This window comes from Spea bombifrons, chromosome 5 (assembly GCF_027358695.1).
Source record: "Spea bombifrons isolate aSpeBom1 chromosome 5, aSpeBom1.2.pri, whole genome shotgun sequence".
Taxonomy (NCBI): domain Eukaryota; kingdom Metazoa; phylum Chordata; class Amphibia; order Anura; family Pelobatidae; genus Spea; species Spea bombifrons.
In genome coordinates, this window is record NC_071091.1 from 6,320,445 (window position 1) to 6,333,606 (window position 13,162).

The following is a 13,162-nucleotide window of genomic DNA, read 5'->3' on the forward strand; positions in this document are numbered from 1 at the left end:
TGTCGGTCCCGATTAATTCAGAAGCTGGTATAAATGAGCTGCTACTGAATTCTAGTCAGAACCGATGATCGCTTTTAAGTCAATGAAGACTTTACTTGACTCAAATGAACGGGGTCCACATACAACCCAACAAACAGAAGTAGGTCAGATACTCCCAGCATGAACAGACTAATCAGCTGCTTAGGGCCTCCACCAGGAGATATGATGGAGGTGAGACAAAAATTCCATTAATGCTATAGGACTATGATGTATAAAAAATATTAAAGAAGAAAAAAAAAAGAACAAAACCCTGTATTACGTTTCTGTGGTTATGCGTGATTAACAGAAACAAATCTTTTGGTTAGGACCCCTAAATACAACGCTTTCCCTAGTTGTTCCAATGTTAGCTACCCACGTTTGGTTTAAATTTACTTAAGGATGGCAGAAATCTGATTGCCCTTCCAAAAACAGAAATCAAAAACATCAGTCATCCAAAGGGTGGTCGTGTCCACATGACGAGGGGAAACCACCGCGTTCCAGAGTGGAATGTTGTGAAAGTCCTTCGGAACACAATAGTTTACATTTCATTTCTGAGTATTCTGTGACAAACCGGTACATTTTCTGAAAGCATATCCTAAATAATAAAACTATATTCCGGTTTATTTCTAAGTTGTGTTCCATCTCCTTTCCACAGAGTTCCGACCCCCTTATCTTCTCCAAGAGCGTTACTCTCATGTAAGGGACGTAGCCTGCGAAGTTAATAGCTGCTACGCTCAACCTGTTATCTGTATGGTGTTAACAGTCAGCTTGATGCATGTCTCCTGTATTGTTAATCTTAACAAACAGCAAATTTAAAGGCAGAACAATAGATCTAGCTACAGTTCAATTTACAAAAGCCTCGCGGAATGATTCGGTTAATTTGGCCTCAGCTAACCCCATAGTGTGTTAATAGCATTTGTTTGGAATCCTGGCACTCCAAGGAAAGTTTACCAGATTATTTCTTTCGTTCTTTCTTTCTATTTTTATTTTTTTCTTTCTATTATTTCCTTAGACTTGCCAATGCAGATTATTAAGCCTGCGACGTTCTCGAACACAGCTCATTACCCTCTGCTACTCGTTGTGTAAGTATGTTCATGCTGTTAATGCATTACGGTGTTCTCCATGATTCTGAATTGGGCTTTAATGGAACATTTGTCTACCATTCATTTAATATATAGTAAAAAAAAATGAGAATGCCTATTAGTAAAGTCCGATTGAAATGGAAATTCTCTAAAGAAGGTGATAAGAACTGCCCCCAAATCAGTGCTTTCCAGCAAATCCTGATGCATTTCACCAGTTTGCAATGCTGTCGTACATCCTATCTGTATATAAATTGTGTGTGTGAGCATGGATGTATAATTGTGTGTGTGAGCATGGATGTATAATTGTGTGTCATGGATGTATAATTGTGTGATCATGGATGTGTAAGTAGGGTGGGGTGGTGTGTGTGTCAGCGAGTACGAGTGCGTGTAATGTGTGTTTACATATGTTGTATGGGGGCAGGGGGCAAGGGGCAAAGAAGGCACAGACAGGTTGTGTGGGGGGAAATTTTCTCACCAGGGCCCCGTGGCTTCTAGTTACGCCCCTGCCTTGGGAAATGTAATAGATCATGGAAACAACCCTTGTTTCAACAACTGCATTGATCACATACAAGGGGATCAGTGAAGATGAACAAGGTGCGATTTCTGGTTAGATCTCATTTGAACAAATCTAATACGGAGTAAACGGGAGGATGGAATGACCAAGATAGAGATAACTTCCAAGCAACCTATAGCTAGATGAGATTTGGACTAAAAACAGAACAAATATATATGAGCAGAGAATGAAGCTTCCTAGGAGAACATCTACTAGAAAGACATCACAAGCATCGTATACAATCCCTAAAGACATCCAATATGCCGGTTATTCAAAGGGTTATCCTGAAACAGAATCTCTTTAAATCACAAATTATCTTGCATTAAATGATAAAAAGTCAATCAAATAAACCCCATTTTTCCTTTTATTAACTTAGGTAAATGTTTGGGTTTTGTGTATGTGTATATATATATATATATATATATATATATATATATATATATATAGCAGCTGAGCCAGCAGATAGAATTTCCGAGAGTTCTAGAACAAGATGATACGCCGCTAGGTGTTGTGCAGTGTGAAAGCTGGTTTTTACACCTTTTTTCAGACGTTACTTTTTATTATGGTGTTATTACACCCATATATTTAGTACCGTTTCACACTGAAGCTACGCATTAGTTTCCCCGTTACTTCTTGTTGAACCTTTCAAATACTTCCCATTGCAAACCTCGGTAAACGTGTGACATCACCTCCCCGACATCTGCCGGCGGTAGATTCCACGTATTCACCCAATAACATGTATGGAGGTGCAGATGCTTGTTATGCTGTTAGGGTGATCAGACCTGCTTTTAACTATTTACATTCCAGAAAGGTCTGTGAACCCTTTTGGAACTAGAGGTCATAATTCGGACAAGAGGTTGTAGTCTAAAAGTAGAGGGTCAGATGTAATGTAAAGAATGGTAACTTTTGGGTTAATATTTTCGCATAATTTTTATGTTAACGTTCCCTCCGGTGTGTTTCTGCAACCAGAAAAACTTCCAGGTGCTAAACATAATTAATTGCAAAACGTTGGATAATAAACAATCAGTCTAGAGAGAATTTCTGCTTTTAGCTGAACCGAGTTCCCTCTGAGTGTTTATTCCAGTCTCATTACCCCGTCGGCTGCGTCGAATCAACTGAACGCTCTAATTTAGTCATCTCAATTTATTACCAAATTCACCACCTGCTGTGGAGAATACTCAATATAACAGATCATGTTACTTCATTTACAAAAAACAATATTAAATCATTAGTAAAACTATCAATTAACATATAATTATTATTTCTTGTTAATGCTAAAGTGATCATAATTATCGCATTTGTCATGTTCTGATCCAATCGCTGAAGAACGTTGCTAATATGTTTTATCTCACTTTTTAGTTACTTCTAAATGAAATTTGTTAATGGTATTTTAGCTTAAATACTTTACAGATTATCATAATAAAGTCACTCATTGGTTGCGCTCGCAGCCTTTCGTTGGTTAAACCGTTATGTGCAGACAGCAATGGGATATGGGGGGAGATTTGGCATATAAGGCAAAATAAGGCAAACTAGATTACTGGCTGGTCAAGCATTGGCCCTTATAGGGGCCAAAGAAATCATTACATGTTGATACATATATTGTGAATAAAGTCTAGTGCTAATTTGGGATACTTTGGTCTGACTCTGGATGGGCAGTAAATGGTCAAATCCAGGCAGCAACATAGGGGCTTTTCAAAATCCGTAACCTCGAGAAGGGGGTCTCCTTCCCTGTAGAGAGTCTACAGGGACGGAGACCCCCACCTCCAGTTACACTCCACTAACGTCAACTCAAAGGTCTTTCCTTGATGGAATTGGGTGGGACGCAACCATACCCAGAATCAGTGGAGATGCTTGAGGAACCAATTTGGGGACCCGCATGCAAAGGATGGCCCAGGGTCACATTCACAATAAAGAAGGAGCTGCCTGCTTATAACGTTACTTGGTCAGCAACATTAAATCGCTTTGATAAAGTTCTCCGTTCTCTTGACTCTTAGTGACGGAAGTCCCGGCAGCCAGAGCGTGACGGAAAAGTTTGAAATTAATTGGATCACGGTGCTGGTCAGCTCCTTCAGTGCCATCGTGGTGAAATTTGATGGACGTGGGAGTGGATTTCAAGGCACAAAACTTTTGCACGAGATGAAGCGAAAGCTCGGGGATGTAGATGAGAAGGACCAAGTAGAAGCTCTAAGGTAAACGTTACTGATTAACAAAGTGCTCGTCATTTCAGTAATCCTACTAAACCTGAGTTAAATGCGCATGTTTTCTGATTAAAGTGTACACCGCAGAGTATGTTTTTATGTTTCGTTTTATAATTGTATAATAAAACTGAGGGTTTAGAGTCCAGCGGCCAAGGTCAGTGGTTTGGAGAAGCCAGCAACGTCAGACTGTCCAGAATCGGTAACAGGTAAATATTATAAGAGTTAATTAAAGGGCAAAGAGGAACAGCAATAATTAGAGCTGAGGCTATGAAAAAACAGGCTGGCAAACTGGTAAGGATGAGGACCGGTAACAGTAACCAGACGTTAGGGTTCAAGTCAGTTTTTTTTCTGAAGGAAACTCATCTTCGGTAAAAGGGAAGGTGTGAGTTACTTTGATCCAAGATCCTGAACATGCCTGAGAATTCTCAGGTTTTATTTTACTAATTCAGAATTTTCTTCTCTTTTCGTATTTCAGTAAATTGCTAAACGAACAATACATTGATAAACAGCGGGTCGGTGTATTCGGAAAGGTATGCTCAACTACACTGTGTATGATTACTCGTTTATCTGAAATGTTTCATCATCATATACTTGTGATCTCAACCAACCAGCCAGCAATAAATCGCAAGGTATTATAATTTGGAGGCTGAATTTTATTACCTGAAGCACCTGTCATTCATAGTTGTCCTTGATTGAGGAAAAAAAAAGAAGAAAAAAAAAAGGACACCAAATCCTTAGAGATAAACCCACCCAAACCACAGGCTGTGGGATACTAATAATTTGAAATATATTATAATAATATAATTTATAATATTATAATATTTCCATTGTAATGTGTACAAAGAAAAATATGCAATTTAATGATTTTATACAATTAGTATACTATAGTTTTTTTTCATTGTTTGTAAAAAAAAAAAAAATCAAATGAAAAGTTAATATTTCTTAAAATATAATAAATATAATAAATAATAATAATAATAAAATAAATGTTTAAATAGAATAATACATTTCCCACAAATGCAAATTGTGTTAGATATGCAGAGCTTGCATTTATTTATTTTTTAGCATCCTGAGTTGGCAGGGGTGACGAAAAAGCCATCTTGTTTTTAAAAGGGATCTACTTATCTTGTGAATCCAGGCATCACAATAAATAAAAATGATAAATAAAATCAGTACGTTATGGGGTCTGCTCACTATTATCAGTTGGCAAATATTAGACGCAAATTAGAATCCTAAGCCAGTATATATATATATATATATATATATATATTCCACTTTTTAAAATATAATCAAAATTATAAATATAATATAAAAAATAATATCTCTTAATATTCTCGCACAAATTGCTTTTTTAATCATTTTTTTCACTCAAGGTTATACTAACAACATACTCCATATCTGATGAATTATTATATTGCTATTCCTGATGTGTTCACTGATTATCTCATCTAATCTGAACAGCGCTTTACTAACTTTATTATAGCGATGAGAAAAAGTATTAATAAGCATCGATTTTCTGAGCCCATAATCACAGGATTTCAGAGGAATGCTGTAAATCGGATTATAAATGATAATGTCATTTTACAATTATATACACCTTTCAATGGGAACCTGACTTATTAAACATTCATAGCTTTTTAGGTTTAGATGATTGCCGAGTTAGAACGAATTCAAATGTTATTGATGAGGTTTTGTATAAAAAAAGTTTCAGACGTGCTGGAAATAGTTACTGCTGTTTTGGAATTAAAAATAAAAATCAGTTCTGTCTGTCTGTCTCTGTGATAATCAAATATTAATTATTAATCTCAATAAATCTATTAATTTACATCTATAATTATGGCAATGCCATTATATTATATGCACATTAATGGAACACAAACACATTTTGATTGATGTGTTGTTTGAATTGAACAGATATTTCTCTATTTAGAACCGAATCTACTAAATATATTATACGTGATACGGAATCTCAATTACAATCTAAATTATTTTCCTATTTGTTGTGTTTCCTATTGGCAGCAAAGTCATCATTTAACTTAAACAACTAAGGATTTAAAAAAACAATACACATTTTTATACATTTAATATTTTTTCCTTGCCCAACACAAAATGCACTAGGCACCCGAGTTCTTACTTCTCCCAAAAAGCTCACACTATGAAACTATATATATATATATATATATACATATATATATGTACATATATATATATATATATATATAAAAATATATATGCTGTTTTTTGTATTTTTCTTTCTACGTAAGATAGAATTCCCTAAACTCCCAACCTATATTTTTTTATAGCAAAATACACAAGCCGTAGGTAACATTAATTCATGGATTTAGTTCCCGTCTTATTGTTGGAGCAGGAAGCTATTGTACGTCCGAAGGAAGTAGTAGGTCCAACAGAAACATGCACCCCCCCCATTCCAGTTCTTAAGCTAAAACATCATTTCAAGTATGATTTTTTACCTGAATTAATATTTCTGAATGTTACACAATTACTGACACGGAATAGTATCGTTCACAGGAATAATATAATATAATAATATCTCACGCAAAAATAATCGGAAAATACGTGAACGTAAGTAATTAGTTTGAACAGAAGGTGGTGCATAAGTAAAACGAAAAGAGACTGAGAAGAGGACAAGATGCGAGGATATCACACAAAGTACACACAAGCTGCTTTCTTTACAAACGGCATAAATAATTACATTTGTGTGGAACGGCTTTTAAAGGGACAGTCGTGCCCCAAACTAGCATTATTTGGCCTGTCTGCCTGTTACGTTACATTTATACAGATTCCGTGGCGCTGTGAAAATGAACAATACCATAAAAAAGATTTTAATATTATATAATATTTCTTCCTGAATTTCTGATAAGGCTTTGAGCATTTATATCGTATTATTTTACTATTTTTGTAAGATATATTAAATCTGCTTTTTTTTAATTATTATTATTTGTTTAGGAATATGGAGGTTACCTGAGCATTTCGCTTCTGTCAAATCGTAACGATATCCCGATTTTCACGTGCGGTGCGGCTCTCTCGCCTATAACAGATTTTGCATTATATGGTATGATTTTTTAAATTTATGTATGTAAGGCTGTGATTTTCAAAAATGAGTTAGATGTGTAAAATGTATTGAAATGGTGTAAATATATATATATATATATATATAAAGTCTCTTTCCAACCAGCCCGTTTACACTATAGAAGACTTTGCTGAGCCGGCGGAGCATCTATAGTGTACTTCACCTTGCACTGCACGTTCCTAAGAGGGGAGCTCAGGGATATGACATCATAACGCAACGTTCAGCAGTAAAGGACAGCAGCAGTGGAATGCGCTGCTCATATATATATATATATATATATATATATATATATATATATATATATATATATATATATATATATATCTATAACATATATATATATATACACCCCATACAAAATTATTTTATACTAGACTTTGCAGCTTTAAGCCTGTCGAGGAGGGTGGCATGTACAACAACATCTCACGGTAACATAGAAAATGACACACTCACACGTGTACGTTACAGTTCTGCCCAACACTTGTTCACCAAAAGTGGACTCCGCTGAAGAAGCACAGAAAGGATACAGTCAAAGTGTAAATGCTACATTGGCACTATAGACACCTTGTGGTTATATTTAGAATTGCAAGCGGACACACAAAATAAAGCTTATGGCGGTGGTTCCGGTTTTTAAATCCGAGTAGAATAGGTGGAAATCCCCCCCCCAACCCATCCTATACTGTCTCCTTTGCCCCTGATTTATTTTAACCCTTCGACTTTCCGAGATCTCCGTAGCGTACGGATTAAGTAAGTAATAGATGGCTGCTGTCTTCCAGATGCCGTTTCTATATTATCCCTTTTTTCCTAAGACTAAAGAGGTCTCTGTCCCGGGCTTTGGAACGCCCTGTATGGTGGGGTCACGATGTCATAAATGGGGAGATTGCTGTTATCTGTCAGGGTGGAGTTCAGGATATTCCCTCTTGTACATATTATCACATTGTACAGCGCTACGGAATTTGATGGCGCTATATAAAACAATAAATAATAATAATAATGTTTCTGTGGATTTGTTTTAATCCCTTAACTAATTCTACGTCTCTCCTTTCTGAAGCTTCTGCCTTTTCTGAAAGATATTTGGGATTGCGTACCCTCGATAACAGAGCATACGAGGTGGGTATACGGGCTTCTTACGGATATTTAACCTACAAATGCTATCTGCGTCTGATTACGGCACGAGATTTATGAGACCTGGATGAAGATAAACTCAGACATCATTAACCAAATCCATTCTTATTTGTAGTAATCCCAATAAGGTGATTAGAAGACCCCCCCCCAAAAAAAATATATCAAATCTAAATTCTTTAATTAGTGCAAATCTCCCTTTTTAATTGTAATAAGCCGTGTTTTTGTAATTAACAGATTTTTTCACTTTGGTCCATTTATAGGGTGGGACAGATATTTTCCTATAAAAAAACATAAATGGGAGAACATAAATGATTAAACAGCCATAAATGTAAGAGTTTTTAGTGTCTCTTCCTCTTTTCTATTTAAGCAACAAATCTTACAGTAGCTCATCTGTCATTTCTGTAAAAAGCGAATATATTCGGCCTTTTCTGAAAATGTTCCATTTTATCTTCATACCCCCAGTTTTCCAAATTAGAAAACAAAGTGCCCTTACTGAACACAGAGAAGTTTTTGATTATCCACGCGACTGCAGATGGTAAGTAACTCTTTATTAATCCCTAATCTATTTCATAATGATAAGAACCTATTAGGCAGAGGCTTTGCGGTGAACAGTTTGAAAAAATGTCTTTTAATTAATTTGTCCCTTTTACTGATATTGATCTTTTTTTTTTTTACAGAAAAAGTCCATTTCCAGCACACAGCAGACCTCATAACACATTTAGTGAAAGCAAAAGCCAATTACTCATTACTGGTAAGTAGACTGTTATCTGTGAGCCCAGGAATCTATTACCGGATGGCTGATATGGGATTTAAACTGAACAGAAATCTATTATTGTGTGCGGTTACATTGAGACTAGCTGTCTGTCATTATAATATATATATATTTAGAAGCCCTTTATCACTCCCATCACTCCTGGGTTCCAATGGGCCCTTTATCACTCCCATCACTCCTGTGTTCCAATAGCCCTTTATCACTCCTGTGTTCCAATAGCCCTTTATCACTCCCATCACTCCTGTGTTCCAATGGCCCTTTATCACTCCCATCACTCCTGTGTTCCAATGGCCCTTTATCACTCCCATCACTCCTGTGTCCCAATGGCCCTTTATCACTCCCATCACCTAATTGATTGTTAGAAAGCCATTTTGCAATTATGTTTCCATAAAAACAGCCGAGTGACCCCCACATTTATGAACGGCAGTGAATATACTGTATATATCGATACATATTATACTATAGCAGCTGGAAATCCCTAATTTCCACTGGTGTTCTGGGGAACACTAGCCCAACTTTTCTGTGGAATATTATTATTATGTTGCGATATATTACATATTTAATGCTTACACTGCCAGCAACAGACAATATTTTTACCCATAATTCAGATAAGTCACCCTTATCTTCCCTTCCTTAGTCTCTTAACAGATCTCATTTTCATTTTGTTTCTTCTATTACTCTTTTTGTCTCGTGTCTCCCCTTGCCGGCCACACTAATTCTTCTTCTTCCACCCCATACGCTCGATAATGTCAAACTCGTACCTTGTACACAAGACCAGACCTTACATAGAACATAAGAATGAGATCTCATGCCCTGCCATTTTTATACACAGGCAGGACTGGGGGGGTAGCAGGGGTACATGAGACCTGCTCTGTCACGTCATTACCCTCTCATAGTCTGCTCCACTTTGGCCTCCAATCCTTTTTACTATCAATCCCCCAGCAATGGGAATTTTGGTAGCTAAACCCAGTTGTGTCCACTTCCCACCACCACACTTGCCATCTATTCCCGGATACCCAAGGATTGATTTCATACGTCTTTCCTCTCCTACGGTGCCGTCATGCCTTCCTTATATTTCTTTTCTCTTTTGGACGCCAGCCTCTTTAATTAAAGAGTCTTTTTTTTATCCATTTTTTTTTTCTTCATTAACGCATATTGACTTCTTCTTTGTCAGATATACCCAGACGAAAACCACTATATGAAGAACGCACAGTTTGAACAACACTTGCATAAATCCATTGTGGATTTCTTTGAAGAATGCTTCAGAATTCAAGATAAGCCTCCAGTAGTTACCATCGAAGACGAGGAAGAGGAAGATTAACTTTTCGACAGTGCCGAGCACAAACCGGTTCCCATATAATATGCAACTGAATCGCTCTCCCGGGGAAATAAGAAATGTTAACATTTAGCATGTAAAGTGCTCTCAATGGCTTACCAGTTCGGACTCTTTCCTCGATGGAAGTAACCATTGTGAACTAGGAACTCAACAAAAAGACGAATACATTGCTTTCCGGCAGGAGATTGCCGTACTTTATAGACAAACCGATAACATTCGAGGAGTCAGACTTTTCCAGAGACTCTACGAGGATTATTCCAAGGACAATGTGACCCGTTAAACTTCACGTAAAAAGCCGTAGCTTTGAAATCCAATCTTTTTTGCGGCACCGAATTAACATTGCATCCGCGTCATATACGACTACTACATGGGGGGGTGAAAAAAAAAGATTATAGCACAATTATTTTATGAGTACTAACAGTTTTCTCGCTCAATATCTCATCCTTAAAAAAAAAAAAATCACACAAAAAAACAGAAAAGCCGATCTTAGGGGCAGCGTTGATGAACACAATGTATTAATCCTACTAAAACAATGTATATCGTTATGTAATTATTTCAGATTTTTGTATATAGTTTTTAACGGGTCTTAATTTAATTGATTCATGAGTTTATTTTGCACGTGGATTTTGAGTACGAAAGCTGTGGAAGAATAGCTTCCTCTCATGCAGAAATTGTACAGGGGGGTAACCCCAATTTTAGTACGTTTGTGGTACTCCAGGGGTTAAATCAAAGTGTTACAATGTATTTCTGGATGGGAACAAACTGGTTCGATAAGACTTATCGATGGACTGTTGTGGTTTTTGAAGTCTGTTCCGGTTGGGAAAGCTCTAGAAGGTTAGCTATTCTTTTAAAAAAACTGTTTGTCCCCCCCCCCCATAATTTCTGATATTTGGCAGTTTAATTTCACAAATATAATTAACAGTAACAGGGCAGCTTTGGAAAGAAAAGAAAACAGTTTTACATTATTGTCACCCAGAAGTGGCATAAACGGCGGTAAAGTAATCAAGTGGATCTTAATCTTATCATCTCAAGTTTGATCGGCCTTCATGCAGGAATCTGTTAGATCAGATTTATTCACCATGCTTTCTTTTTGATTAACATTTGGGAATCTACAGCGTCTGCCAACAATCACTCAATCACCTACAAAACCCTTTGTTTCCTCCCCTGATGTCCCCCTTTTTGTTCCCTTGATGCCCCTCTTTCCTCCCCGACTCCCCTCTTTCCTCCCCTGATGTTCTCTTTTCTAGGAGCTCGGAATGTTTGCTGGATATGAGGGTTCTACAGCCCTAAAAACCACAATAACGTGTATATGGAACATCAAGAAATTTGTTTAGAAATTGAATTCTGTATATAACAAACATCATGTTTAAATGCCTTACTCAGTAACATAGATATCAATCAGTCATAAAGTCACATAAAAAAAAGAGTCCTGCCTTAGCTATGCCTTCAACTACAGCTATTGTTGATACGCGGAACAGCCTCCTAGCAGAAGTGGTAGAGGGTAATACAGTGAGGGGATTTAAACATGCGCAGGATAGGCATACGGCTCCTGGATCTAAGACGATACCAACGACTGACTAAGGTTGGAGTCTTTACAACAGGAAAACGGGCGACTAGACGGGGCCAGATGGGGCCGATCTGCCATCATATTCATCAATCTATGTACACGTTGGCCAGTTCATACTTCTCGCTCTAGCCGGGTATCTCCGGAGCTTTTGGGGGTACCCTGAATACTTGGTCTGCGGAGGAAACGATTTTCATGCTTCTTACTTCAGAATATCCTAAACATGTTTTTGGACTTTTATCACATCCATGTTGTCTTAAAGGGAAGGTCTAAAAATATTTTGTGTTTCGTTCTTTTCAATGTGTTAGAGTGTAAGCTTTGGGGTTTTAGCTCATTTAAGTGCCAAGTATATTTCTTGTAAACAGTTTAATGACGTCTAATCTCTGTATGTACGGACACACTTTAACCCTTTAGGAAACCCATGCGCATACCTGTCTGGTAAAACCAATACACATAGATACTTCTGGGGGCATTCCTGGCTCACATTGGTGTAAAGATGCTGGTAGCGACCAATACTAAATCCATTCTTACTTTGGGCAGAGAATGGCACCATGATATGGTATTATTATGGCCAACCACAATTAAAAGACCTAGGTTGCAATGGAAAGACTGAGATAAAACGCAGTGATAAATAATAATTAATCTGGACCCGCTATATATCTGGTCTTCATCTATTTTTTTTATTGCATTCTATGCCAGGATCGCTATTTAATAACCTGCGACAGACTGATCTCTGCCATTTAAGTCCAGCCTAATATCACTTAAAACTGGATTTTAAAATAAATTTTAATGGGACATCCCCATAACTATTTTAACCAGATTTTAGCCACTACGCCATTTGTATGAAATATAAAATACTATATTACGTGTAATAAAAAGGCAAAACACTGATCAAAAGGTATCCAGGCCATGCTAACAATGGTTAATCACATCTCTTCTATACACAGCTAAACAATGCAATTTTTCACCTAAGAAATGGTATATTAGGTTCGATGCAGTTTGTAGGGGGGGGGGGTTCCAAACCTAGACTCATGTGCGCCCCCTACAGGCTGAACATAAATGGGCAATTATATTATTTCACCATTGGCTGTGGGTTACCTACCGGCCCCCTTAATGATACCCCATATGGCATAGCACTTGTCACTGAATTCAGAAGTTATATCCTAGAATATTTATAAGGCTGCAAAATGCGACGTTTCGCCCGATCGTGGCTTTTTATCTAAAAACCGATAGAATGGCGGGTATTTTATTTTTCACTTAGCCACCTCTGTGGTGATATAATTACACTTCCACGCGCCACATATTAAGGAGTGTTCAATGTCAACTCGTTCATAATGGCATTTAATTAAAAAAAAAAAAAAAAATCATAACAATGTACAGTCTGTTGATTAGAAAACCAAAATCCTTCTGCTGGGGGGAAAAA

General features: G+C 37.0%; 1 protein-coding gene across 4 annotated transcripts in view; it reads left to right on the forward strand.

Moving 5' to 3' along the window:
- DPP6 (dipeptidyl peptidase like 6) overlaps positions 1-11,038 on the forward strand; it is a 464,354-nt gene extending 453,316 nt beyond the window's left edge. For 3 of the 4 annotated variants that reach the window (XM_053466559.1, XM_053466557.1, XM_053466558.1), the window contains exons 19-26: positions 1,031-1,100; positions 3,648-3,842; positions 4,327-4,381; positions 6,819-6,924; positions 7,994-8,052; positions 8,530-8,602; positions 8,745-8,818; positions 10,014-11,038. In XM_053466559.1, coding sequence (XP_053322534.1) covers positions 1,031-1,100; positions 3,648-3,842; positions 4,327-4,381; positions 6,819-6,924; positions 7,994-8,052; positions 8,530-8,602; positions 8,745-8,818; positions 10,014-10,160 — 779 coding nt within the window. In that variant the 3' untranslated portion in view covers positions 10,161-11,038. Of the gene's footprint in view, positions 1-1,030; positions 1,101-3,647; positions 3,843-4,326; positions 4,509-6,818; positions 6,925-7,993; positions 8,053-8,529; positions 8,603-8,744; positions 8,819-10,013 lie in introns of those variants that run through there. The other variant, XM_053466561.1, reaches the window with a different exon arrangement.
- The last annotated feature ends 2,124 nt before the right edge of the window (positions 11,039-13,162 follow it).